This window comes from Biomphalaria glabrata, chromosome 18 (genome assembly GCF_947242115.1).
Source record: "Biomphalaria glabrata chromosome 18, xgBioGlab47.1, whole genome shotgun sequence".
In the NCBI taxonomy this organism is placed as follows: Eukaryota; Metazoa; Mollusca; class Gastropoda; family Planorbidae; genus Biomphalaria; species Biomphalaria glabrata.
In genome coordinates, this window is record NC_074728.1 from 12,308,919 (window position 1) to 12,336,545 (window position 27,627).

General features: G+C 37.2%; 1 protein-coding gene across 1 annotated transcript; it reads right to left on the minus strand.

The window, feature by feature from the left end:
* Positions 1-346: 346 nt before the first annotated feature.
* LOC106063941 (lysophosphatidic acid phosphatase type 6-like) lies at positions 347-27,450 on the minus strand. The gene is made up of 16 exons (XM_013222463.2): positions 27,292-27,450; positions 26,106-26,356; positions 25,346-25,480; positions 23,259-23,383; positions 19,991-20,079; positions 18,431-18,601; positions 11,302-11,504; positions 9,836-9,961; positions 9,215-9,325; positions 8,435-8,554; positions 6,455-6,532; positions 5,464-5,651; positions 4,309-4,483; positions 3,229-3,364; positions 1,705-1,790; positions 347-555 (listed from the first exon to the last, which is right to left on the minus strand). Exons 1-15 carry the CDS (start codon positions 27,323-27,325, stop codon positions 1,714-1,716), a joined length of 2,019 nt encoding a protein of 672 aa, XP_013077917.2. The 5' UTR covers positions 27,326-27,450; the 3' UTR covers positions 347-555; positions 1,705-1,713.
* Positions 27,451-27,627: the final 177 nt, after the last annotated feature.

Below are 27,627 nucleotides of genomic sequence, written 5' to 3' on the forward strand. Positions count from 1 at the left end.
AAGTGTTCATAAGTCTATGATATCCTAGACTTAGTGTGAACAAGTCCCAGGGTTTAAAACTAAATGTACATAACATAAAAGTGTCAATGTTTCACAGGCAACTTTTCTGGGTAAATCCTATGGACAACTAATTGCAAAAGTATCTCACACTTCTAAAGAATTGACCCTTTGATACTCTAGTATTAAGTATACTACTAGGAGGAATAGAAAAAAAAAAAAAAGAGGATTTCTCATTTTAAAAAATCATAACAGACAGATGGACAGGCAGACAGAAAGCACAAATAGAATACTAGCTTTTCCCCTCAACTTTGAATGCTAAGAAACAAAAAAAAAACAAAAACAAAAGTATGTATCAATATTATTTATTGACCAACAAATTCAACTCTCAGATCATTATTCTCCCTCAAAATAAAACAATATCAATTACTGGACCCAACATTTATCACATATTTAAAATAGATTTTTGATCAATAAATACAGTTTAAAAATGATATCTAAATTAATAATTTATAAATATAGGTGCTTTATCAAATGTTCAACAGTCTTTTAGTCCATCTGAAAATAAAAAAGTTAAAAGCTTTGTAGACTTTATTGAAAGAGTTCAGGTGAAAATGATTGGTCATTTAACAATTTCATGAAATGAAGTGAACATGTCATCTGTGATTAATTGTGAACAGAATATTTTAATGATATATCTTCACATCCTAGCTGGACATAATACTGGTCTGACCCACAGATCCAGTTCATACTAGGACAGAATATTTTTCCACTTTTTTTTTTTAATTAAGATTGCACAAAATTTATGTGTCTTCTTTAAATCCAATGATTGCCCAAAAAATTGTTTAAAACTTCAAATTGGTTCAAGTAGCCAAAATCGTCCGCCAAGTACACTATTATATTCAAGTACTCATACAGTTCCACCAAGAACACTATTTTATGGAAGTACCCAAATAGTTCCGCCAAGAACACTATTTATAAAAAGTACACCCACCAAGTCTGCAGAATTCTCTATTTCACCAAAGGATGGCTGCCTGGTAGTGTAGTATGCGCTCTAGATTGTCATTGCAATGGTCCCAGGTTCAAATCCTGCTAACCACCATCTCCCATCATGTGTTGGGAGGTTTCAAACAGAATTTAATAATCTTTACTTCTGAAAGAACATGCAAAACATAAAATACAAACAAAAATTACCCCCCAAAAAGTCTGACAAAAACCCAAATCAATTCAAGTATGTGTTTTTAAAAATATTTCTGGCCTAAATGATTATCAATTAATCTTGTATTATGTAATCATCCCATTGCCTCAACAAGTGAAGCAAAGCAAACAAAATCTCACATTACATTTTTTTTTGGTTCTGCATTCAGTCAACAAATTTCACTTATAATGGCAGTCTACATGCTGTCAACAAATTTCACTTATGATGGCAGTCTACATGCTGTCAACAAAGTTCACTTATGATGGCAGTCTACATGCTGTCAATAAAGTTTACTTACTCAGGCAATTTATATGCTGTCAACAAAGTTCACTTACTCTGGCTGTCTACTAAGTTCACTTACTCTGGCTGTCTACATGCTGTCAACAAAGTTCACTTACTCTGGCTGTCTACATGCTGTCAACAAAGTTCACTTACTCTGGCTGTCTACATGCTGTCAACAAAGTTCACTTACTCTGGCTGTCTACATGCTGTCAACAAAGTTCACTTACTCTGGCTGTCTACATGCCTGCTGGAGTTGCTTCTTGCTCTTGGAGTTCTTTGGTCACCACTTCCTTCTCCTCATGCTTCAGAATATCTAGAACACAAACACAACACAGGCAAACACACAATTAATACAGCCACACATACAGCAGAAATACAATGATCACACATATGATTCACAAAAACAACAACAAAAAAAAATGTTTTTTTTCCTTGTAAAACCATTTTAATATGGCCATATCCCAAATAATAAAGAAACATTACCACCCAGTCTGAACCAGTTGACTGTGTTTAGTCAATGATCGAATATTCCTGCTGTTACAATAGTTGTTTTGAATTAGAAATGAAGCAGACACAATAGAGGCTTCCAATGAGAAAACAAGTTTTCCAAATGTCAAGGACAGCTGACAAGCAGAAGTCAGGATTTAATGTTTCAAAAGAACTCAACCCTATTGGATGGAAGTAAAACACCCTCCATTTTGATCTCAAAGTGTGACAAGTTTCTAGAGTCAAGAACATTCTCTTCACAAAGGGACAAGCATAGCTTCAATTACTAGGTATTAAAATCCAACCCAATGGAGAGACAAACACAATGTATATCTTAACTGAAGTTTTTGTTTCCCACGGACACTCTTTCCTCCATATTTTCTGTATCACATTTACTTACTTTGAAAATATATTTAATTTAAATGTATATTCAATTCCTTTCATATACTTTATTTCAACTTATATTTAGCACAAAGACAGGATTTAAAAAATACAAAACCTCTTGCTGATAACAATACTTTTAAAGAGAATCTATTTTAACAACTAATGCAACTTAAAATTTAAAAAAAATAAAATTCTAATAAGAAAACAGCTTATAATAACAAGAATTGGGTGATAAAGAGACTACAATGTCTAATAATAAGAGAATACATACGTCTAATTAACTAAACACTGTGAGAGAGAGACGTTGTTACCCAAAACAAATGTTTTTTAAGAGTGGGGACAAGAGAAGACATTCTGTTCTGTTCTTCTATTTTAATTTTCTCCATGGTAATAACATCAAGACAATTGATATGATTTCTAAATGTTAGACATTAAATTTTGTGAACATTAAATAACTATCATAACAAATGCTCCTAGTTAAATTTTATCTGGTTTAGATCTAGTTCTAAAGAGTCTTGCACACATAGTGGGTTAGTTTTTATTTTTTAATTCCATATTCCAAAATAAAATTTCATTTTCTGTTTTATAAACACCAACATATTTTATCTAAAAAGCAAAGTATTTTATCTAAAAAGCGTGTGCCTTAAATTCTATAGCAAATAAAACAAAATAGTTATTGAAATTTAATCATAACAGGTAGGAAAATACAAATTAGCAAAATGGATTAATTTCTGTCAGAGAGCAATTAAAATAATGATGGAGAGAGAGTTAAGTTTCTGTGATCAAGAATTTTTATGGTGGTAACTATCTAGTCACATTAAAACAACCAAATATTTCCAAATACTCCATAAAGAAAAGTTGGGACATTTGATGAAAATCACCTTTAGCAATCTTTTCCAGTATATTGGAGGCACATATTTTAGCATACTCCTCTTCTTTGATCATGTATTTAGAAATGGCTCGTTTAAAGGCAGTCCAGTGTATAAAATCTTCTTCTTGACCTCGAATCCTTTGAACCTGTAAAGATATTAACAGATGTGATTAACTGGTAGCTTAAGTATTACTAGATTTTGTAACACAGTGTCAAAATATAAAGCTCAAGGTTAAATTTAGAAACAATCTTTTTTTTTTTCGCAATAAAATTTTTTAAGTTGTAAAATCAGATTTTTATTATACTCGAGAAATGTCAATGTCCATTTTCTTTCATAATTGTTACTATTGTAAGTACATTTTAATGGATTTTCCTGTTCATTAATGGTTAGCAAAAACAACCCTTTTCAAGATGAAATGGAACAAAAATTAATGAAATAAGCTGCATGTCATTTAAATCAAATAAGTTAATCATCAAATGAACACTTTCACGTTTACTTTGGCCACTAAACATTTGCCATCATTAGAACTGTTCTAAAACATACAGCAATGTCCTGATATGTCCATAATGAAATCCAAACAATCATCAGCATTCAAACTTAAGAGTTTTGCTTTCTGTTGTATCCTAGTACACATTTAGTGACAACCTAACAAAGTAAAGTTACCCGATTAGACCATAGGGCTGATGATGTAAAGTTCATCTATTTCTGTGGCCCATGGTTAATAAGGGTGTTATGTGGCCAGCGTAATGACCAATCGCCTTTACTTTTCCCGAACTAATGTCAGGTACCGATTAGAACTGTGTGGACTAAAGAGAGAAATTTAAAATCCCAGTCTTCACCAGGATTTGAACGTGGAACCCTCCGGTTCGAGAGCCAAGCCTAACAACCAAACCATTTTTAATTAAAATTGTAATTAAAATTGTTAGATTGCCAAGATATACCTGACATAGCAGCAGCTTATAGGAGATGATAAAACGTAATTACAATGTTAGGCTCTTGTGCTAATAATCTAAATGACTAATGACATAATCAGCCAGCCACCTGAATTTTTGTATATATACAGGAGTTATTGATATTTTTAAAGCAGACCTTTCCTTGATAAAGGATTCGAACATAGAATTGATCCCTATCCAGTTCCTTGTGTAATTCAAGTCGAATATCAGAAGCAAAAGGTGGCCAGTTGCCATCCCAGATGCCTAGCGCTTCCAGAAGAGCTATCAATGTGGAGTCATGACTTGAGTAAAGGCACATCTTGTATTGAGATCTGTCAGACAAAAACACAAAGAATACTCTGGAAAAGATACTTGAAAGGATAATTAACAAAAGCAACGCAAACCCAGTCAAAAAAAAAAAAGCTGGCAAATTTGTTAAGAACTTCAATTATTAGAAGTTGTGGGGTGTGGTGGCTGAGTGTTAAAGCACTTGGCTTCTTAACTCTTGGTCTCAAGTTTGAACTCAGTAAAGACTGGGATTTTAAACTCTGGAATTTTTAGGACTCTCCAGATTTTACTCAACTCCAATGATACCTGACATTAGTTGACGGAAAGTAAAGGTGGTTGGTCATTGGTCAGATCATGAGGACAGAAAGGGAATACTGAATTTATGCTTGTTAGAAGTTATAAGCAAATGTAGTTCACTTAAGAACTTGGGAGTTTTACAAAAAATAAGATTAACAGCAAGTATTGCTCTGTGACTACCTCACTGTTTTTTTTTCCATGGCACAATTCTTTTCTCAATAAAGTTTCTCCTGATGAATCAAGCCTAACAAAAACAATCTATGATTGTATGCAGGAGTTAAGGAAGTCAGTTAAGTGTTGCTGATATAAACTGTTGAAGGATGTGAAGCAGTTGCCCCCCCCCCCCCCAAAAAAAAAAACAACAACCCTCAATATAAGTGATAAAAAATATGTTAAGTTCCCTTTCAGATCTTGTGGTCCATGGAGCAGATGATGAAATTCTCATTTGTTTCTTAAATGAGGGTGTCATGTGGCCAGCATATTGATCAACTGTCTTTACTTTCCCCAACTAATGTTGGGTATTCAATGGAGTTGGGTGGACTCCGGGCATCTAAAGAATCCTAAAATTCAAAATCTTAGTCTTCACCTGAATTTGAACTAATAACCTCTGGGTTAGAAAAAACCTGTAACATTCAACCACCAAGCCCCCATAAGAAGAGAAAGGAAAAAAAAGTTTATATCATCTACAACTCGGAAAATTAAAGTTAGCTGTACTTAAATAACTCACTTTCCAGAAATAAATTGTTCAGCACTGTTGACCATCTCTGTCAGTAAGGGACCAGCAGAGAGTCGAGTCACTGTCAACCTTTCCAAGTCATGCTGGCCAGTCATTGCATAGTACAGAAGCTTGGTGGCATTATTCTGTATCATTTTCTGGTACATCTCTAACTCAGCAGGGTGTTTCCATCCCTGAGCCTGAAAAGAATAATAAACTATTGCAATCTACATGATTTATAAACTGTCACAGATCATATTGTATCATACTGTTCTATTACACTGGATATTATGGAGCCCACTGTGCTATTTGGATTTATTATTTGTATATTTATCATTCAGATGACCAGGAATTATCACTCTATTATTTAATTATAAAAGTAAAGTCCCCTTTTAGACCTTGCAAATGATGTAAGGGCTATCTGTTTCTTTTGAAGATGGTTAATGAAGGTTTCATGTGGCCAGCACAACGACCAAAAGCATTTACTTTCCCTAACTAATATTATTATAAACAAACATTATTTTTCCATGATGCAACTCGAGTTATGAAGTTTTATAACACACCAGACAAATGCTTACTAGGTCTACTAAAAAATATATGGCATACTATTGACATAAAATGGTGTCATCAGTTCCATAGACATATAAATTGTGTCACTGACATAAACAGAGTTGAAAAGAAGCATGGAACTAGTCCAACAATGAATGTTGAAAAGAAAAACAAAGAAAAATTTTATTCTGATAATTTGCCCTAAAAAAAATTTGGGTTCTTCTTCCAAGTCACAGCCAGAAATAAAATTCATTTGAACTTTCTTTTAAAAAAAAGTGTTTCGAAGCAGCATCACTATGTGATGGGAAACAAATTAATGAGAACATTTTAATGAATCACAAATCAGAACCAGAGTCTAGGCTTCTAACAAATATTTTCAGTAAGAATAGACAAAAAAGGAATAACTGTTCATTATATAGAAACAATGGAAGGATCTAAAAAAAAAAAGACTTACTAGTCTGCTAGTGATGTCATCTTTACAAAATACAAAGTTGAGTGGTAAGTCTCCTCTATCTCGGTACTTTGCTGGAAGCTAAAAGAAAGCACAGAATGATCATTTTATGTAAGGCTGTGTTTTAATTACTGTACACAAATATTGTACCATTACTTTAAATCTCATACTATTAGATTTTTGAAGTCTTATTTAAGTCACCATTGTCTGGAAAATTAGCATGAATCTAGTCAAGGTTGTACTAACAATGAACATTATCTAAATTCCAGTACACTTTTAACAAAATCTAAATTTCCTCCCTCCTTTATTTTCAAATTGACACTAAGAACAATGAACATCAACAAAAATCACTTAAAGAGAACACAAAATGTACTATTTATGAAATGCTTTTCTAAACATTTAATATTTAGCCACTAGCTATATGAGCCAATGGTTTCACAAGGTTGTCATTGGCGGAGGTGGTCATGGATATGTCATTGGCCTCCTTCAGTCATGAAACAACTATGGTTCATCTCGAACACTATTTCATATGGCTGTGGAGACCTATTTTGGAGAGACACTCCCGTCCACATATATTGCATGTCAAGGTGGCTTTCCCTTTGGTGGTAGAGGAGCTGGCCATTTTCAGTGTGGCACGCTTTTCTTCAAGAATCGAGGCCCATGTTTTCTCACTTTCTATAGCTTTTTTGGTCACCGTCTCTCTCCAACTAGTGCGGTCTAAGGCTATGTCTTCCCAATGCTCAGTATCAATGTTCACTGATTTTAAATCCCTTTTTATCACATCAACGTAACGGAGGTGGGGGCGACCAGTCTTTCTTGAGCCAGACGCAAGTTTCCCGTACAGAATGATTTTTGGGATGCGATTGTCCTCCATTTGGCGAACATGTCCGTGCCAGCAAAGGCGGCAGTGCCTGAGGACGTAAAGATGCTGGGAAGGCCCGTTCTCGCGAGGATCTCAGGTCATGGATATAAGCACTTGATCGTCTAGAAAATGCTTCCTAATGGCATGTGTTTCTAATAGCCTCTGACAACCAGTCCAACTCCTGGCCTTCACGTGTGGCTCAGATATTGAATCAGGTGGAACTGTTTTCACTAACAGGAGAAAGGGCAAGGTGAGTAACTGGCACCTAAGCCAATAAGCTTCAGCCAGGAGGGGCTCATTAGCCATGGCTGGCTAACCACCTAGGAGAAGGAAAACTCTGAATTCAAACCTCTACCTTGCAGCTATACCCAATCATGGGAAAGGCTTCGGGAGTCAGCCCTGAGGAAAAATCAGGAGCCAGCGACCCTTAGGCAGTTTGCAGCATTCAGTGCTACACCCTGGCAGAACTCGGATGCCGCTGACCCCAAACTGTACAGGCACTTGCCTTTCCTCTGGATACATCAGTTGCATGAAGAGGAGGGAACTGATGTGTTGGTGACATTATTCCGACCACATTCATCTCATTTTCATCAGATGATCCATAGTCACTTCACGACTGAATGAAGCCATACATGAGCAAATGGAGACATTAACAAAAGAGTAGTTGACCAAAATATGCAAACAGAGATAGTAACAAAAGAGAAGATCAAGATTAGTCAACTAAAAAGAAGATATCGGTTAGTAAAGAAGAGACAAGAAACAAAAAAGGACAAACAACTCAAGACAACATCAACATTTCTGCTTTACAAATCAGTTACAATCTTTAACAATCTTTAACATGGACACTATAGAGAGCAAAAAGACCTAGCAATATGCATAAAAAGATAACAAAATGGTGAAAAAAGAAAAAAAAATGGTTTAAGAAAAAAAGCAAACAGGGAAATAGATTACTAGAGAGTAGATGAAATATCTGCTCAAAAATATGAAACTTCATTAACCTAACCTTGATAATACTGATAGGGAGTTTTTGAGCTTCTCAGATCAATTTAAAGTAACTAGTTATGTAAGAAACTCTGATTACAGTTCAGCCAATATTTTCATTGCACTACAAGCTGGCTTACCTCAAGGTTAACTAGAGGGTTGATATAAATATCACAGAGAGCAAAGCCAATGTCATCTTTTTTGTCTGTTGTTTTCTGTGTGTACCAGTCAAAGAAACATGAAGGCTGCTCTTTGTTTTCCTAGGCACACAGTGGAAGTGGAAAAAATAAAACATTAACTACCAACACATATATAAAAGTCAATGAATGTTGATAAAATCTTATAAAAAAATATTTTTTTTTCTTCCATTAATATAATAAGTTTTTTTTTTTTTGGCTATTGCATTGAGTAAAATTGTGTATTTATAAATTCAAACACAAGAAATCGCTTGTAAATTGATTTCCATTGAACATGTTTACATTAGAAAGAAAAAACACTTAAATTTCAAACTGTAGTATAAAGTATCCCACTAATAGTAAAGTGTGTTTTCAGGTCAGGTTCCCTAACTATTTTGAACTAGAGGTACTTGCAAGAGGGAAAGTTCTTCAGGTTCCGTGTACAAATATAGGGTAGCATAGATATGAAAAATCTCATCTTGTTCATTGATATGCAAACAAAATGCATGCACAAATATTTTAAAGTCATATGACATTAACTTCCCCAGATGATAGAACACATTAATATACTCCTGTATGAACAAATGAGCATTAGAATTTGAACATGTGACATTCAAGGTGTAGTCAGAAATTCAATCTTCTAGCCAATCAATTGTGCCACAGTATAATCAGACCTTTACTCATAAATTGTAATTAAGAGATTTATTTCTCACTGTCTCTATCAAGACTTGTGTCGCTACTTACAGCCTGTGGTTTCCAAGCAATGGAGATGTTCTTGGCACTGATGGTCTCACCACTGTAGCTGACCTCCTTACATAAATGCTTGTTGTAGAAATAAGGGTTTGAGTCAAAATACTGAGGACAGATGGAAGCAAATCTTTCATAACCAACATTTAGAATGAGGTCACCACAGAGATACAATGGAAGCATATATCTTCAAAAAAACAACAAAACAACAACACAGAATGGATTACAAGATCTGACATTAATTTTAAGGAATTAGTAGTTCAGTGTAATACAGTCAGAGTACATTCATTCATTAGTACAAGTAAAGACAGATTGTTGCATTGGGTTTTAATCTAGAACCAAAGTGGGACATTATAGACAGGTAATGATAATGAGAGTTTTCAGTTAGATTCCTTTTTGCTTGGTGATCCAGTAGTTCTTCTATTATAACAGGACTAATTCATTCAGGTGCTCCTATACTTCCCTAGTAGCATTAGAGTATGGAGAGGGTTGCCTGAATTAGCAGAGTTTAGTTTCTAATTAACATGCATGACTAACATATGGAAAAGCAAAGGACATAACAATCTTCTCTTTTGTAGGGATGTCTGTAATTCATAAGTAAAACTAAGTAAAACTAACAAAATGAATTCTGTATCCAGAAGCAAATTTTCCTTGGAACTCCTCAGCTTCCATGCCACGCAGATATGCCAGAACATTGTAGTCCTCTTCCTTAAAGAACTCATTGAGAACTGGATGGCGCAACATCTTTAGCAATGAAGGAAAACAAAACAACCAGGAAAATTTAACATTAAATCAAATAGTAGCATCCAAATTTATTTCAATTGAAATTAGAGAATTCTGTAGCCCAACATTTAATTATTAGACTTCTAGACTACATACTAGACACTTTTTTAATTAGTAGATAAATAACACAATTTGTGTAAATATTATGTTTATAGTTGAAATTTTATGTAACTGAAATTTTAAGACTAAGATTAAGACTGCTTTTTTGATCCTTGTTGGAAATGTGTTGTGATTACATGGACTCTATTTTTTTTAAATTATTAAATGAGTAAAAATAACAACAACTTCCATGTGAACCTATTATTCCCCACCTTTTTTTTCCAAATTTAAAATTCAGTTGGTGCGGCAGATCTACAGATTAAGAAAAGGTAAAAAAAAATACTAATTAGAAAGTAGATGGCAGCACCAGTTTGCACTTCCCACTCCTCCAATATTATAACTAAAGAAAAAAATGTTGCATAAAGATAGAGACAGGTGTCTGTGTGTGTGTGTAAACATGACTTCTCTTCCCGTAATTCACTTCTAAAATAAGACTGTGCTAGACTTAATAAGGAGACATTTTTTTATACTTTAAAGGTTATGAAAATTTAACCTTGTCATTTATTTTTAATACATTACCCAATGAAAGATGAAATATTAGTTGAGCAAATGAGAGAAAATCCTTTTTTTTTTCAGATCAGCACAATTTCAAATATTTCAAAGAAAATAAAGTTTATTACAAAAATATCAACATTAGAACTGCAACCTTCTTACTATCATTCTCTATTTTCTTTTGACTCAAACTTGAAATAGTTCTAAAACAAAACAATTGTGAAACTAACTTCAAACACATAGAAATTGATATTAAACAGTGATACAAATTTTTTATTTTTTTTCCAGAGGGAGAGACCCTCCACACACTCACTAAAAAATTTAAATATTAATCTTCCTTATAGTTATTTAATGTGGTTTGAAAATATTTGTAATTTAAGTCCATACATATACAAAGCACAATATATATATATATATATATATTTATATATATCCAGCCTTTAGTATAAATAGATATCTCTTCAACTCTTCCCCTCCCCCCCCCACCTCAACCAAATCTCTTCCCACCTCAACTAGGATGTTCTGGACCAATGGATCAGTTGAGTTTCAGGAATACTAATTAGATTTCACTTTAATCTATCAAAATCAGTATTTAATAGCTCAACGCCTAGTGCTCAGATGACGCTAGAGATATACTTGGACATTATCAATTTAAAGTTTGTCACAACCTGCAATTTGCTACAAGTTAAAGGTCAATTGGCCAAGGATACAACACTGTACCAGAACTGGTTGATTTTCAAAATGGCATAGTTTCTCTCTTGAAAGAGTGGATACAACACAGGGTCATGTTCGTAGGATTGGTTGAACTGATTCATTTCACTGGTTCTTTCTAGACTATTTTCAAATTCAAAGTAGCGATTGATTTTGGCCTGAACTTGTTCAACACACTCTAAAAGATTTTGTCGCATTTGAGCTTCAAATGGAAAGAATTCATCACAAATTAGCAATAAGCTCAGCTTTAAGGGAACACACAAGTCAATGTAAAAACTACCAGGTAGCTATTTTTTTATTGTCATAACAGTATCTTATCATTATTAGATTCTACTTTTTGTCAGCTGTTAAGTACATTTTTTTTTTCATTCATTTATAAAACTTTAAAATCCGTTTGAATAACATGCCTGAATAAAAAAGTTTACATTGTCAAATTTTAATGTCAAAAATGCATACAGAAACCATGTTTGTAAAGATATTAACTTGACAACCTATACAAAATGTTTTAAGATGTAATTTTTAGTAGTCAAAGTTTAGACAGAACACAGTCAATATTTTTCTGCTCTGCCAAATCATCTTTTTACTTTGTTTTGATTTGATTTGATTTGTTGATTTGAGGCACATCGGCACAATTTAGGCCATGTCGTGCCTGCAGTCCCTCAAGGACCACTCTCTCTCTAAACAACAAGGGCCAGATTCTATACAGTCATATAATTAAAATCAAGGTCTATTCACAGTTAAAATAGTAAAGGTAGTAAATATTTAAATATTTGGTAAAAATCTAATGTAAATAGTGCATGTTCACAAATTCAGAAATCAGATCTTCGTAGATAGCCCCACTTCCCGAATAAAGCCCAGTACCTTCCCAGGGTCGACATTATTAAATAGTGTTTTTAGATTAGTGGCTCTAAAATATTTTGCCCTGACATCCTGGTATCTGGGGCAATCAACGAGGATATGTTCCACGGTGAGGCGAGAGTCACAGTACTCGCAAAGTGGGGGCTCCTCTCTCTTCAGTACAAAGGAGTGCGTGATGTAGGTGTGGCCAATCCTAAGTCTGGACATGGTTGTGCTACCACGCCTTGTCAGACCCTTAGATGTGGGCCGCCACCTGACATCCGCCACAATCTGCCTGAGTTTACTGTGAGTCTCAGCCTCCCATCGGTTCTGCCACTCTCGATAGGTAGCAGAGGCAATACTTTGTCTCAGGTCCGAGTAGGGAATTTGGGTTCCTGACACCGCATGATTTAGGGCTCTCTTTGCTTCTCTGTCTGCGGCTTCGTTTCCCTCAATGCCAACATGGGAGGGGACCCAGATGAAGGTGACATCCCTACGGTCGGCTGTTATTTGGTCCAACAGCTTCAGGCTCTTATGTACCAATGGGATGTCAGTCTTCATCCGCCCCAAAGCTTGCAATGCAGATTTGGAGTCGGAGCAGATTATAAATTTACTCCTTTCTGATGCTTTTACGGCCATAAGTGCAAGCAATATTGCGTGCAATTCGGCAGTAAAGATGGAGCAGCCATCAGGGAGTCTACGGGAGATTGTTTTGTTCCGAAAGGAGCAGGCACACGCGACCTTTCCCTCCATTTTGGATCCGTCTGTGTAGATGGTGCCACAATCTCCGTAGCTCTCCTGCAGTTCCCTAAAGTGGACTTGTAGTATGCTTGGGTCTGTATTTTCTTTTTTGAAATTAAGGAGGGATAAATTTAATTTGGGTTTATTCATTAGCCAAGGAGGATTCTGAGGGGTTTCTATTTTAGAGATTTGGTCAATGGGTGGGGTTAAATTTTGGATGGGTTCTCTCATTCGAAGGCCCAACGGCTGTATGACGTTAGGCCTTCGATTGTATAGTTCTACCTCTGTGGGGTTAAATATGGAGTCAAAAGCAGGGTTCGTGGGGTTGGATTTTAGCTTGACTATATACTGCATTGCAAGCTTTTTCATTCTTATATCCATGGGGAGTTCTCCAGCCTCCACATGGAGACTTGGGATAGGTGATGTACGAAACGCGCCGAGACAGAGACGCAGGGCAGCATTTTGTATTGGTTCCAGTATTTTTAGGTACGACTTCCTTGCTGCTCCATATATTATGGATCCGTAGTCTAGCTTAGATCGAATTAGACTCCGATAGAGCAGCAGCAAGGTATCTCTGTCAGCTCCCCAGTCCGTATGGCTGAGTACTCTTAGTATGTTTAATGACTTTTGGCATTTCTTCTTAAGTTCCTTAATGTGGGGGAGAAACTTAAATTTGGAATCTAAGGTGAGGCCTAAAAATTTTGTAGTTTTCACGACAGGGATCTTCTTTTTGTGTATAAATAGTTCAGGGTCTGGGTGGAGTCCCCTTAGATTACAAAAATGCATACTAACTGTTTTGGAGTCTGAGAATTTGAAGCCATTATAGTTTGCCCAACCCTGAATTTTGTTTAAACATAACTGTAATTTTCTTTCTAAGGTGTTCATGTTTTTCCCATAAGTAAGAATGACAAAGTCATCAACATACAAAGAGCACTCTATGCCAGGGGACAGCGCATTTATGATGCTATTTATTTTAATGTTGAACAGGGTGACTGACAGAATGCTGCCCTGGGGTACACCCATTTCCTGGTCATGAGTGTCAGAAGCGGAGTTGCCCACTCGAACCTGAAATTTTCGATCTTTCAGAAATTCCTCCACAAAACGGGGGAGGTGTCCCTTAAGCCCCATAAGCGCCAGGTCACGTAGAATGCCATGTTTCCAGGTTGTGTCGAAGGCCTTTTCTATATCGAAGAATACAGCTACTAGATGTTCTCTTCTGAGTAAAGCATTTCTAATATAAGCTTCCAGCCTTACCAGGTGGTCAGTTGTTGTCCGCCCCTGCCGGAATCCGCACTGGTAGTTTGAGATCACTTTATTCCTTTCCAGGTACCAGACCAGCCTACTGTTAATCATTCTTTCCATGGTTTTGCAGATGCAGCTTGTTAGTGCTATTGGTCGATAGTTAGCTGGGTCAGAGCCGTCTCTTCCCGGTTTAGGTATCGGTATAACTGTGGCTTTCCTCCAGCTGTTTGGGAAAGCGCCTGTTTGCCACACACAGTTATAGACCCCTAGCAGGACTGCCAATGATGGTTCGGGAAGGTGCTTGAGGAACTGGTAATGGATTTCGTCTTCTCCAGGCGCTGTGTCATGTGACTTGTCCAGCGATTCCCTCAGTTCCTCAAGCGAGAACGGTTTGTTGTAGTCTTCATTGTTCTCTGACCTGAAATCAATGGGGTGTCTTTCCTCCCTGGTTTTGACTTTTTGGAACTCTGGCGTGTAGTGTGCAGTGGATGATTTTTCTGCTATTGAGGATGCCAGGCAGTCAGCTATTTCTCTGGGGGACGTGACAGTTCGTCCTTGGTTTTTCAAATGCCCTATTGCATTTGATTCTTTCCCTTTGATTCGCCTTACTGCCTTCCAAACCGCTCTAGCAGAAGTTTTGGCATCCAGACTGCCGACAAAACTTCTCCAGGAATTCCTTTTGGCTGACCGTATGGTTTGTCTAGCCTTTGCTCTAGCTATCCTGAATAGCTTTAGGTTTTCCTGGGAAGGATTCTTTATAAATGCAGCCAGTTGTTTTTTCCTATCACCAATAGCACTTTTGCAAGCTGTATCAAACCATGGTTTGCTAGGCCGTTTTGGATTTGCAGAGGTTAGGGGTACAACTTTCCTGGCTATACTTAGTAGCTTGCTAGCAAAGGTATCAGCTGGGTTCTGTTCATGGAGGATATTTTCTGTGATATCCTCAGAGCATCTTTTTTGGAATTGTTCCCAATCGGCCTTATTCAGTTTCCACCGCTGAGGTCGTCCCAATGAAGGGAGATTGTTAGTAATGATGATTGGGAAGTGATCACTTCCCCGTAGATCATTGCTAACTGACCATTTAAAATCGTCCAGAAGTCCGGGGACGCATACGGTGAGGTCAATGCATGTGAATGATCCAGTTCCTGGGTGCAAGTAGGTCGGTGATGCATCATTAAGTATGCATAAATCATGTTGGAGGAAGATATCCTCCAGCATACGACCTCTTGTGTCGGTATTGTTGGATCCCCACATGGTGTTATGGGCATTGAAATCCCCAAGGATTAAATAAGGCCGGGGGAGTTGTTTCAATAGGTCCTCCATGTCTGTTCGGTTTAATGGAGCGCCTGGTGGTAGATACAGGCTGCAGCAAGTGATAACCTTGTGAAGCGTTATCCTAGCTGCTACGGCCTGTAGTGTGGTCTGTAGTTCTACCCTCTCATGGGGGATGCTATCCTTCACAAGGATACAGACTCCACCTGATGCTCTCTCTGCATCCTCAACATTCTTGGTGTAAGCACGGTAGCTTCGGAAGCTGATGCAATCTTTCAGAAATGTTTCCTGTAAGCAGACAGCTACAGGAGTCTCAGAGTCCATCAGTAGCTGCATTTCCTCGTAATTGGCCTTGAGGCCTCTACAATTCCACTGTACAATTCTGGAATCCATGGCTTATTCTAGATGACCTACTAGGAGCTATTTGGCCTTGGGAGGCCCCCGGAGGGGTTTCCCTTTATTCCAGTGACCTTGGTATTTTTATTCTTGGGTTTGGATGGAGAGGAGGACAAGCCCCTTTTGGGGGAAGTCTTTCTCTCTGGAGAGGGGAGATCCCTCTGGTTAGAGCGAAGGTTATTTCCTCCTCTCTCACCTCGGGCATCCTCTCCGCTTTGATTTCTCCCCTTAGGGAGTTGGTCAACCTCTAACTCGGTAGAGGTTGGGGTGTCTGGCTGGGTTCTCTGAGGAGAACCTGTGTCAGACATGATGTCTCCGGGTTCTCCCGGAGTATTGGTTTTGACATGCTGCTCAGTCTCCATGCTCTCATCAGCGAGCACAGAGAACCTGTTCTTTAGCATGACAACAGGGCTTTCTTGTTTCTTCAGAGGTGTGTTCTTTGGCGGTGTTTTCTTCTGAGTTGGGGGAGGAGGAGGGGGTGGTGGGGTCAATGTGTCCGTCTGTGTGGCTATGGATCTTCCTTTCTTAGCAACAGCCTGGGCGTAGGTCTTTGTCAAGCCGAATTGGCCCTTGGGTAGGGCCAGTACAGCCGATTTCGCCTGGCTAAAGGTACATCCGTTTCTTGCCTTGTACTCCTGCACGGCAACCTCCTGTTTCCACACAGGGCAGTCCTTGGAGTAGGCTGAGTGGCCAGCTTGACAGTTTGGGCATTTGAACTGGGCTGTGCAGCCCTTGTCCTCATGACCCTCTCCAGCACATCTGGCACACACAGTGTTCCTCTTGCAGACTGCCGCGCCGTGTCCATAACCCTGGCACTTGAAGCACCTCATGGGGTTAGGTATGTAGGGCCTCACTGGAACTCGTAGGTATCCTGCCTTCACATACTCTGGCGGTGTCCTAGTTCCGAATGTGAGGATAATAGTGGCGGTTTTGACCTCCTCACCCTCCCTGCGCCTGGTAATGCGCCGGGCATGGGTGACTCCTTCAATGCCCTCCACTATTTCCCTCTCGGAACATTCCAGTAGGTCCCTAGAGCTGATTACACCTCTGCTGGTGTTCAGACTCTTGTGTGGCATGACTTCCACTTGGAGATCACAGAGTCTTCTGCATCTTAAAAGCCCATCAGAGTGTGTCTTGCTGTCTACTTCTACAAGGAGTTCCATTGTTTTGTGTAGCTTAGACACACTCTTGGGCTCTCCCACTACTGACTTGAGTCCCTTATAGATAATAAAAGGGCTCAACTTGGTCAGGCTTTTTCCCTCCTCTGTGCATCTAACCACCAGAAATGATGGCCAGGTGGCACAGCCTTTTGGGACCTCCTCCTTTTTATCGTCAATTCGTCGTTTCTTGCCCAGACACAGGTCTGGGGCAAGTAGTTTTGTGTGTGTTTTTTTGTCCATATATATTTTGGTTAATTCGGCACCTGTGCTCCCCACCCGCCATCGAGTCCAACAAGGGGACGGGCCATTCGGATGTCCAGAATGAGCCCGCCAGGGCTACACAGGTGCTATACTCAGTCAGCTGCTACATCGGACATGTGTCCGATACAGCAGCTCCCTGATTGACCCTCCAGCCACCGCCCTCCAGCATAGGTCGACGACCTATGCTGGTAGCTCGGCATGACCAGCCGGTTGACCCAGAGCGGGCCATCTGGGTCTCAGGTCTAGGGGAACTTGGAGCCAAAGTATTGTGTTGTTGTGGCTTATCCTCAGATAGCCACCACTCAAACACCAGGATCTCTTTATCCCCCCTTACCCGTCGCAGTCCACGGCAAACGGACTGGTCTAGGACGTAGTGAGAATTTAAAGTTAAGGAGACAGTGTGATGATCAATGAAGGCAGACTTAGGAAAAGAGGAGGCAGACACAATGATAGAAAAGAAGTAGGGCACTTTTGAGCTCCAAAAGTGCTAAGGAAAGAGGAGCGCAGTTTAACGTCATGTCTCGGGACGATACTTTGTTTTGCCTGAATAACATAAAGAACAAAGCAGAAGCTCAGAGAAGAAGATATCCTTCAGAGATGCTGCAGATGGATAGTGCACACTCTTCAAACATGCATCCAACATTAAAAGACAAGCCCTCACCTAGAACGTCAAAGAGGAAGAGGGACAGCCAAGAAATTTGGATGCAGACACCAAGAAGATGCGAAAGACATGAGGACAGATGGAGAGATTAGCACAGGAGATGAAGCTGGTTGGTGGCCTATGCCTCATAAGGGTGCACAATTACAGATGATGAAGATAAGATGAACGTAAATAAGATAATTTTTATTGATCCAATCAAACAGAAATTCAGTTTGACATGGCATTTTAATGGGTATCCTCAAAGTCAATTCCAACTTTGCATATGTGTGTGATGTATTTCATGTCTTGATGGGCTGCTTGAAAATTGATAGATATAAAGACAACCTGACAAGAGATGAACAAAATACAAAATTCTGTCTTGAGCCCAACAGTGACTTGAGCCTTTAGGTAGTCATTTCCAATGTTCATTTTTTAGATGATATTCAAATTAGATGAAAACATTAAAACAAACATTAGGATGAGATGAAAGCACTGATACAAACAATGGTGGATGTTTAGGGTTAAGTTCTTTACTTGAGTGTTCAGGTACAAAGGCTGAGTATTAGAAGTCTGACTCACCTAGATGCTTCTCCACTTTCAGACGGTCTTCCTTCATGCCAGGTATAAAGTCAGGATGAAGTAGTGCTGAATGGTTCACCTTCCTTAACACTTCGCAATTGGTCGTGTCTGGAACCAGTATATTGTAGTGTTCATTGGGAATGAAGATTTTCACTGGCTCATTTCGTTCCGCTGGAGGGAAAAACAAAACAATATTTAGACCTCTTAATAAAACAAACACAAAGCTTCATAGGTGAGAGTTCCCCACTGCCAGTAAACAAAAAACCTTACTGTAAAATTATATGATTAGTACATATAACAATTCCTTGTTAATCTTACTAATAAATAAATAAAAATTATTTCTTTTCATGAATCGCATTTAAACTTTGAAATTGTATTTATTTCTAAAAAGTGATTAAGTGATAAACTCAATAAAACTGCTCTTTCAAAATTATAAATATATTAATTTATATAAATATATTTTTTTTTGACATCAGTAGTGTGAGCAATAACCAACAAATTGACTCAAATAAACATTCCGATATAACAATAAAAGGATCACTTGAGAAAAAAGTTTCAATGTAGAAGAATGCATAACCAAATGTACCCAATTCAGATCCTAATGCAAGGACATGATTATACTTTGTAGACATATGACAACATATATAATATACCCAAGTCAATAAGATGGCATCTCTCTACACTTGCATGATGACAGGGCCGACCTTAGGGCACTGCAACCTGTGTGGCCACATTGGGCCCCACACTTTCATAGGTCCCGTGCTAAAACTAGTTGTAAATTATTAAATTAAACCATTTTAACTTGACAGGGTTTCCGCTGCCTCCTGATTTTCCAGGAGCTCCTGGAAATCTCCTGAAATTATTAAAATATCCTGAAAACTCATAAAAATGTCCTAAAAAATAGATTAAATTGTCATTTCGGGGGTGCCATTAAATATGGAAAACGCCAATCCTACTAGTGATAAAAAAAACGGCAATGTCAGCTTTCAATTAATAAAAATAATAAGGTGAATTTCAACCAAAACAAGAAGTTCCAATACTTTATTTACTGTAATTATCAGTGGCATGTAAATACAGATCTAAATCTCGATCTCTTAAAAAAATCAAAAGCAATATTTTGCAAGTCGATAGTAAATCTAAAATGCAGATCTTATGTTTATTGTAGATGGCTTGTAATTTAATTTGACCGTGATTTTGTACTTAGTAAAGTATGAAACAAAATGCAAAGACGTATTTATTTTCAAACAAAAAAAATCTTAATTTTCACTTATTATCCTTATCCAGACTAGGCCCCGTGAAATCTGTTTGGCATAGGGCCCCACAATCTGTAGGACCGGCCCTGCATGATGAAAGCAATTATTCACTAGCATTGAAGTGTTTAACTCAAATTTATACTATTTCATTGTTTGTGTCCTACAAAAGCAGCATCCCCCTGTAAGACCCAATACGTTTTGAATTAGTCATGGGATGACCATTGTCCATTTCAGGGCTTCTATGGCTCCAAGATTTGGTAAACTGAAGCATCATATTTTGGTACATTCAAGTAGATAGTTCACTAACCAAATTGCTGCAATTGATTTTTGGTGTAAAGTCCAGCAAGAACACAAGCAGCTGACTCAACTGTCCTTTTAATATTACTTGACTTCACTCTGAGGAAACAAAGCCAATGCTTTAGTACAAAATTTTGTCTCAATTGAATTTGAAATTCATTTTTCACTAAAATAAGTATACAATAAAAACAACAAAACAAACAAAAAGAAATGAACTTTAGAATTGCTTCTGTATTGCACATCTTTCCAGCTTGTGTTCTGCTCTGTGCACTACTATGGTTCAATCTCTTTTGTCACCATGTGGGTGGAGGGATATCTTTGAGAAGGCTTCTGTGCTACCTAGAGGCACTAGCAAACACAACTCAGCAGGGGTGGACTGGGAATCAAAATCGGCCCGGGCATTACCATATAAACCGGCCCACAAATGGTATGTCATATATTTTCGGTGTGGGGGGAGGATTTTAAACCCCCTACGCAATTTATATATATATATATATATATATATAAGTGTGTGTATATGTAATTAATCTTCATTACATTCTTATCTTTCATTCTTTTAAACGTTTTTTTTACCCTAGAATACTCTCTTCCTATAATTAGTGAAAGCAGTACACACCGCCAAGGGACAGCTAGGGAGTCTGGGGGAGCGCTGTAAGCATTATTTCCGTTATTTTAAGCTTTAAAAAATGCATATTTTGAGGTAGCTACAGTGCAATTAGCCTGCTACTCTTCCGCTAATAAATCAAAAACTAAATCTTCTATTCACTGGAGTCCAGCGACTGGTAGAAAAAGGTAAAATGCTTTAGTTTTGTATAAGGGGGGGGGGGGAACCACAAAACCCCTTTTGGCTAAGTTCATGAAATTTGGTGACTGTAGTTTGCTTAAGTTGGCTGCGCTGAGGAAGTAAGTAAAGTTTCCCTTTTAGACAATGAGATCTGAGGCCAGTGATGGTTTGAACTCCTCCCCTCTCGTCTACGCCCATGTGTTTTATCATAGGTGTAAGCCTAATTCTATTCAAAACATATAAAGTTTGATAACGCATCGAAAACTGAATGTATGCTTTCGTAGGCTTATATAATCTATTCTATTTATACATGTATGTAGTCTGAAAACTATAAACACTACAATAGCAGCCTTAATGAGTTTCAAACTTTTTGGTATTACTTATAGATTACAGACGTTTCTTCAAAAAAATAAAATAATTAGGTCCTATGCATTTCACGTGTCAATCTAGTCATGCATATTGATCTGTGATTTAAAATACATACATCATTGGTTTTCCTGGCTGACTCAGGCAACCCATTCCTTTAAAGTGGTATCACCACAAATACAAAACAAGGGGTCTATCAAGCCGTCATCCTCCCTACATTGGTCTATGCCTCAGAAACATGGATAGTGTACATTTAACATGCAAAGAAACTGAATCACTTCCACATGACATGTCTGTGAAAAATATTGAATGTCAAATGGCAAGACAAAATACCAGATACTAAAGTCCTTCAAAGAGTGGGTCTGCAAAGCATCCACACAATCCTGATGCAGTCCCAGCTGCGATGGGCAGGACACGTATGCAGAATGAAAGACCACCGCATCCCTAAACGACTCTTGTATGGCCAACTAAACGAAGGAAAGCGCTCACAAGGTGGTCAAAGAAAGCACTTCAGGGACTCCCTGGGAGACAGAGGCACATGACAGGGCATCATGACGTGGCGCTGTGAAAACCGGCGCACATGTTGCTGAGGAAAAGAGAACAATGCTGGCAGAAGAAAAACGCCAGAGAAGAAAAGCAATGCCAATGACACTAGCTCCAGCTGGAATAACCTGCCTAGTGTGCGGCCAAACATTCCGGGCTCACATAGGTCTCACCAGCCACACGAGGAGACATAAAATCCCAGTGTAAAGCTCTCAGCTCCCTGGATGACAAAGTGGTCATCATCGAACCACGATGGATGAACTATATATATATATATATATATATATATATATTAGATAGATAGATAGATCTATATATATTCCTTTACAAGATAAGAGAAAGCAGAACGGTTAGAGAGGCACTTCTAAATGTGAAAAGCTCTTGCTTCCTTCTAGTACATTCTCAAAAACGCCATTTGTATATGAATATATTATTTAAAATATAAATGATTCAAAATCTCCTTTCATTAAATATTGGATATGACAGCGCTATATAAATTATTTTAATTATTGTAATAATTTTCATTATTAATGACTTCAAACTAAGCATAAGTTTGCCATTAATCATATCATAATAGTGAGAGCTATATTTAGATCTAGATTTATGTTTTAATTAAATAATTTTTTTTTGTAAGCCTTACATGACTTAAGAAGTTAGTGTAGTATTTTTAGATCAATGTTATTACAAATAAAAACAAGAAACTTACTTTTTCTTTTCAAATCGCAGAAAGTAGAACTTTATACCCATATTGAGCTATGAATAAGTTGGGTGGTTTGCAATTTCGCGGCTGTGTGTATGTGTTTAAGTTAACTTCTATTAACATTTTGTTAAAGAGCTAATTGTCTCCCCTTTTGCAGCGTTATATCAATGTTTTTAACTTAACCTCTTCCATCCCTCTTTTTCGTTAACTTTCATTGGAACCACCAAAAGACGGGGGAGGGAAGGAGCAAAACAAAATAGGAGTGCCATCAACGGCCCATGCCGACCAGCAAAACGATCAGGCCAAACACAGTCTCCAAGACATCAAAGTAGTGTTGAAGGCCATGCCGCTCATGCATAGCAGAAAGTACGGTCTAACGTTTTACAAATGATAATACGTACAGTGTATAGTGTAATTCTTAAAATTTTATTCTTGTTGAATTTCAAACAAAATTATTTGTAATAATAATTTACACAAAAAAAAACAAGAAAATGTGTTCAGGCCTTTGGGTCTTGCTGCTGTCACTTTTGTTTTTAAGTTGTCTGCATTGAGTTTTTTTTTTCTTTGATCGCGACCAGACCGGCCCATTTGGTACTGGCCCACCGGGCATTTGCCCATATAGCCAGTCCGCCCCTGCAACTCAGCTTCAGTTAGATTCAGAAAGCCAAGTGGTTAATGCCACTCTGAGAGCACATCCCAATAAAACAAAACTTTATTTATTAACATAAAAATTATAAGTACAAATTGTTATACACAAAGTTTCTTTAGTTGTATTAGATACCAAATTAAGTCCTTTAATTAAAAAATAAGTACTGATTTGAGAATTATTTTGAGATTTTATCAGTCTGAATGAAACAGATGGAAAAGGGAAGAATGGAAACATACATGACATCCTGTGGATTGTAATTGCACAAAGCAAGTTTGTCCCTATAGCAAGCTCTCAGTGTTCTACCCAACTGGTACATTTGATCTTTGCCGTAGCTGGTCAAGGCTCCATAACAAGCTCCTCCCTAACAAAAAATAAGTACAATGTAAATTTTTAAAAAGCTTAGAGTAAAATAGTTTCTCTAGAAAGTCCTCAATTTATTTCAGTATATTTTTAGGAGAAATTCAAAATGTTCATTTGTAGCATTATGCATTTAATTAAATTTGACATTATAAAATTAAAACTTTTTTTTTTTGGTGGATGTATGCCAATCAGAATAACATTAAGGAATACGCCGCTATTTTGCAGGGCCAGCCTTAGACCACTGCAACCTATGTGACCGCAGTGGGCCCCACACTTTCATAGGACCCGCGCTAATTCTAGGTGTATAAATTATTAACTTAAACCATTTTATAACTTATAACAGATTTCCTGCTGCCTCCTGTCGATTAACCAGGGGCTCCTGGAAATCTCCTGAAATTGCAAAATATACTAAAACGTCCTGGAAATATCCAGAAATTATTAAAATCTTTTGAAAACTCATACAAATCTCCTGAAATATATACACAATTGTAAAATTTTGGGGTGTCATTCAATATGGAAAATGCCAATCCTACGCGCGATAAAAAAAAACGGCATTATGCAATACCCGTAATTGTGGAAGCTAGTGAAAGAAACTTCTCATGCCTCAAAATAATGAAAAATTACTTGAGGTCAACAATTCTCGTAGATAGATTGAAACATTTGGTAATTCTTGCTATTGAGCATGATCTATGTAGGAAATATAATTTTTATGATCTACTGTATGACTTCGCTACACACAAGGCTCGTAAAGTAATCCTGTACGTAGTAAAAAATGAATAAAATGCAAAGACGAATGTATTTTATAATATAAACTCTTAATTTTCACTAATAATCCGTATCCCTATCCAAACTTGGCCACGCAAAATCCGTATCGCATAGGGCCCCACAATGGTTAAATCCGGCCCTGCTATTTATGACGGGTGAAAACAGAGTAGATTACTTGTTCTCCCTCCTACCCCCCTCTTTTTTTTTGCCGCTAAAACTACGTGGGGTAGAAATAAAAAAGAGTGATCTTTTCATGACTTCTTGGTCACAACGGTTAAGTCCCATCCTGCTACTTTGTGACAGGTGAATACTACTTGTTCTCCCCCCTTTTTTTTTTCGTAGGGTAACTCTAATCCGACTTGCAGAAATAAAAGCGTGGTCTTTCCTTTACTTCTTATCCAAACTCTTGAGCCATGAAGAGAATTATATATATGGATTGTTTTAAAACTTAGTTGTAGTTATTTTTTGTTGATTTGCACACGTTCAAACACAGTCTAGATTACATCTTAATTTTCTATACAGACATACATTTATACAACTAGAACTAAAGTAGCAAGATATTTAAGTCTTTGGTTAACATGCATGACGGTTGGGACGTAATCATCTTCTTTTTTGAAGTAACATCTGTATTATAAAAGATAAGATACATTGCATCTATTTTTTTTTAATGAATTAAACATTGGCTGAAAGTAGGTGGTGGGTGCAACATTGTTGGACACAAAATATCAACTTTAGTTCTGTACATGATGCAGACTACAAACTTTAGATTGTAATAGATACAGAATATAAACTTAAGTGGTGTAAATAAATATCTAATATAAACTTAAGTAGTGTAATTGGATACATAATATAAACCTATTAGGTGTAAATAGATACATAATTTAAAATAAAATGGTATAATGTATATGTAATATAAACTTTTTTGGCGTAATTGGATACAGAATATCAACTTAAGCGGTGTAAATAAATATTGTATATAAACTTGGCTGCCTGGTCATGTGGTATGTCATTTGATGGTCCTGGGTTTCATTGCTGTCCTGTGGGAGGTTTGGCATAGGATATAATTATCTAGAAAGATAATGGAACATCTGAAACACCTATAACAATAAAACAATCCTCAGCTCTGTAAATGGATACAAAATAGATAATGGGAATGAGAATGCAAGCTTTAACTCTGTATTTTAGTGTTAGTACTTACCCTCAGAAGCTTACTGGTGAGTTTCTTTTCATAATTGGACCAGCCTATAGGCTTATTTGTAACGGAAGACACTCTCTGATATGGAAATACAGTGGACTGGTGCTCTCTAGATATAAACTGGGGATCGAATTCTGCCTGTCAAGAGAATGGTATATTTGTTAAACATCTAATAGAAGTCAGTTGATCAATATTAGACTAGCATGAGAAGATGGCTCATAGATAAACAAAGCTGTTAGTGCTCTGCATGTGAACAAATAAAGAAAGGGATGTGTCTGGGTCTGTTGTCTAATAAGCAAAACTGTTCTAACTGTATGGTAATAATTGTGAACAAGTGCTGAATCTTGGGCTAAATTTAACATAAAGAATAACTTTATTTATTATTGGAACTCAACCTTTTAGTTCTTTACTCAATCACCTGCAAATTATCATAAAAAAATGCAAGCTAAATCTATGGCCCTATTACAAGGTGTTCGGGGTTTGCAAAGACCTTCTTTCAGGGAAAACAAAAAGGAAAAAGAAGAGGCAGACAGAGACATTGATGGGAAGACAACATAAAAAAAAATGGATGGAGAGGAATGGAGAAAGACAGGAGACAAATCTGCCATGGTGCCCCAATGGTCCAATAGACTAAGGGATAGGTAATAGTAAAGGAAAAATGCAATAGTGCTGAACAGCTCTGAAAATTACTAAAAAAACAACTTAATATTAGAAAATATAAACTAAAAAGTAAGTTTTAGTATCTTATACACAATAAAAATACCTCCTCAATTTTAGGTATCACATGAAGTGGGGTGCGGGCTCCATGACGGAAGGTAACTTGCACTTGACAAAGGGATAACAACAGAGGACCTTCAGGTATTTCCTCTCCAGGCAAGACTGGTATATTGACATAGCTCTCTGATTCCTCCTTAGAAGGACAGGGGGCATTACTCTTTGATACATCTGCCACAACAGTCTTAAACAGTTTTCTTTTCTGATGGTAACAGTACAAGAATGTACCGCTGCCAATGGCTAGGAAAACATATATATTGATTATTATTTGACACAACTGTCTGTTGATTATGTTAAACTAGTTTAAGCTTCAATGAGGCAAGATTAAAAAATAAAGCACATCAATAGCAAGGAAAGTGCTGAGGATTATGAATATATTTTTTTTAATAGAATGCAACAAGGCTTTGTAAACAAATAATAAAATAATATAATATATATTGACATCCTTCTTAAATGCTTTTAAAGAAAACCTTTCTGCTAATTAATTAATTTTTTTTCTATCACATCGAGAAGGCCTTCTGGGACCTTACAGATTTAGTATTTATTTAATAACTAACAGTAACAGTAATACTATCTAGAGCTAGAGTCTAGATCTACCAAGCCCAAGACAATGACAAGTCAAGTCTGCATGATCGTGTGGTTTGCTTGCTGGTCTGTTGTTTGGATTTATCGATGGTCCCGGGTTGAAACCCTGCCCGCTCCCATCCCCCTCGCCCTGCGGGAGGCTTGGACTAGGAAGTAAACTATCTTCAACTCTTAAGGAACATAGGAAACATACATGTTTAGTTTAGTAAACGTAAAACATTTTACAAACAAGACAAGACACAAGTAAAGACTAAAGTAATAGATCTCTAGTAATTATTAGTACTATTACTACTATTAGTAGTACTAGAACATGTAGTAAATAGTTGAATTACTTAGACTATTCCCTAGTTTCCCTAGTCTAGATAATAGAGTAGACTACACTACAGTTCTAGGTATGGTAGCTTCTACTAAGTTCTACACTGTCACTGTAGACCAGTATAATGAGTATTAGTACGACTACACTAGCCCAGCGTCAGCAGTGAACAGTCTACTCTGACTCTCTCTAGACTCTAGACTATCTGGTCCTAATCTAGAATAAAACAATCTAGATGAAGATCTAAGGGCTAAAATGACAATCGCCTAATCCATACCTAATATACTGGTATGACTAGCAAATTTATGCATTATTTCTTCATATAAAAACGAAAATGAAATGTGTTCATTTATAACGGACTTGACGTTTTGTTTCTAACGATAACTACACTAGACTAGTCAAGTAAGCGTATAGTGCAAGCTAAGCAGTTTAAAACTTTGAGTGTGAACGCCATAGACATAAAAAAAAAAAATTCACTGACCCACATAAAAAGTCATATCCTGTAAATCTATAGGCCTACGTATAACGGCAAAATGCGAAATGCGCTTTTATAGGCTAAGTATGAAACGGAGTGGGACAGAAAATAAAAACAAGACAAAGTGAACGTTAAAAA

What these genes read in the sequence shown, in the direction of transcription:
- LOC106063941 (XM_013222463.2), bottom strand. Translation starts at nt 27,325, where the DNA reads ATGCATAAATTTGCTAGTCATACCAGTATATTAG. An exon ending in CTGGATACAGAATTCATTTT is followed by an intron (nt 9,326 to 9,835) that starts GTTAGTTTTACT and finishes ATCTGTCCTCAG; the next exon opens with TATTTTGACTCAAACCCTTA. An exon ending in ATGACATCACTAGCAGACTA is followed by an intron (nt 5,652 to 6,454) that starts GTAAGTCTTTTT and finishes TATTCTTTTCAG; the next exon opens with GCTCAGGGATGGAAACACCC.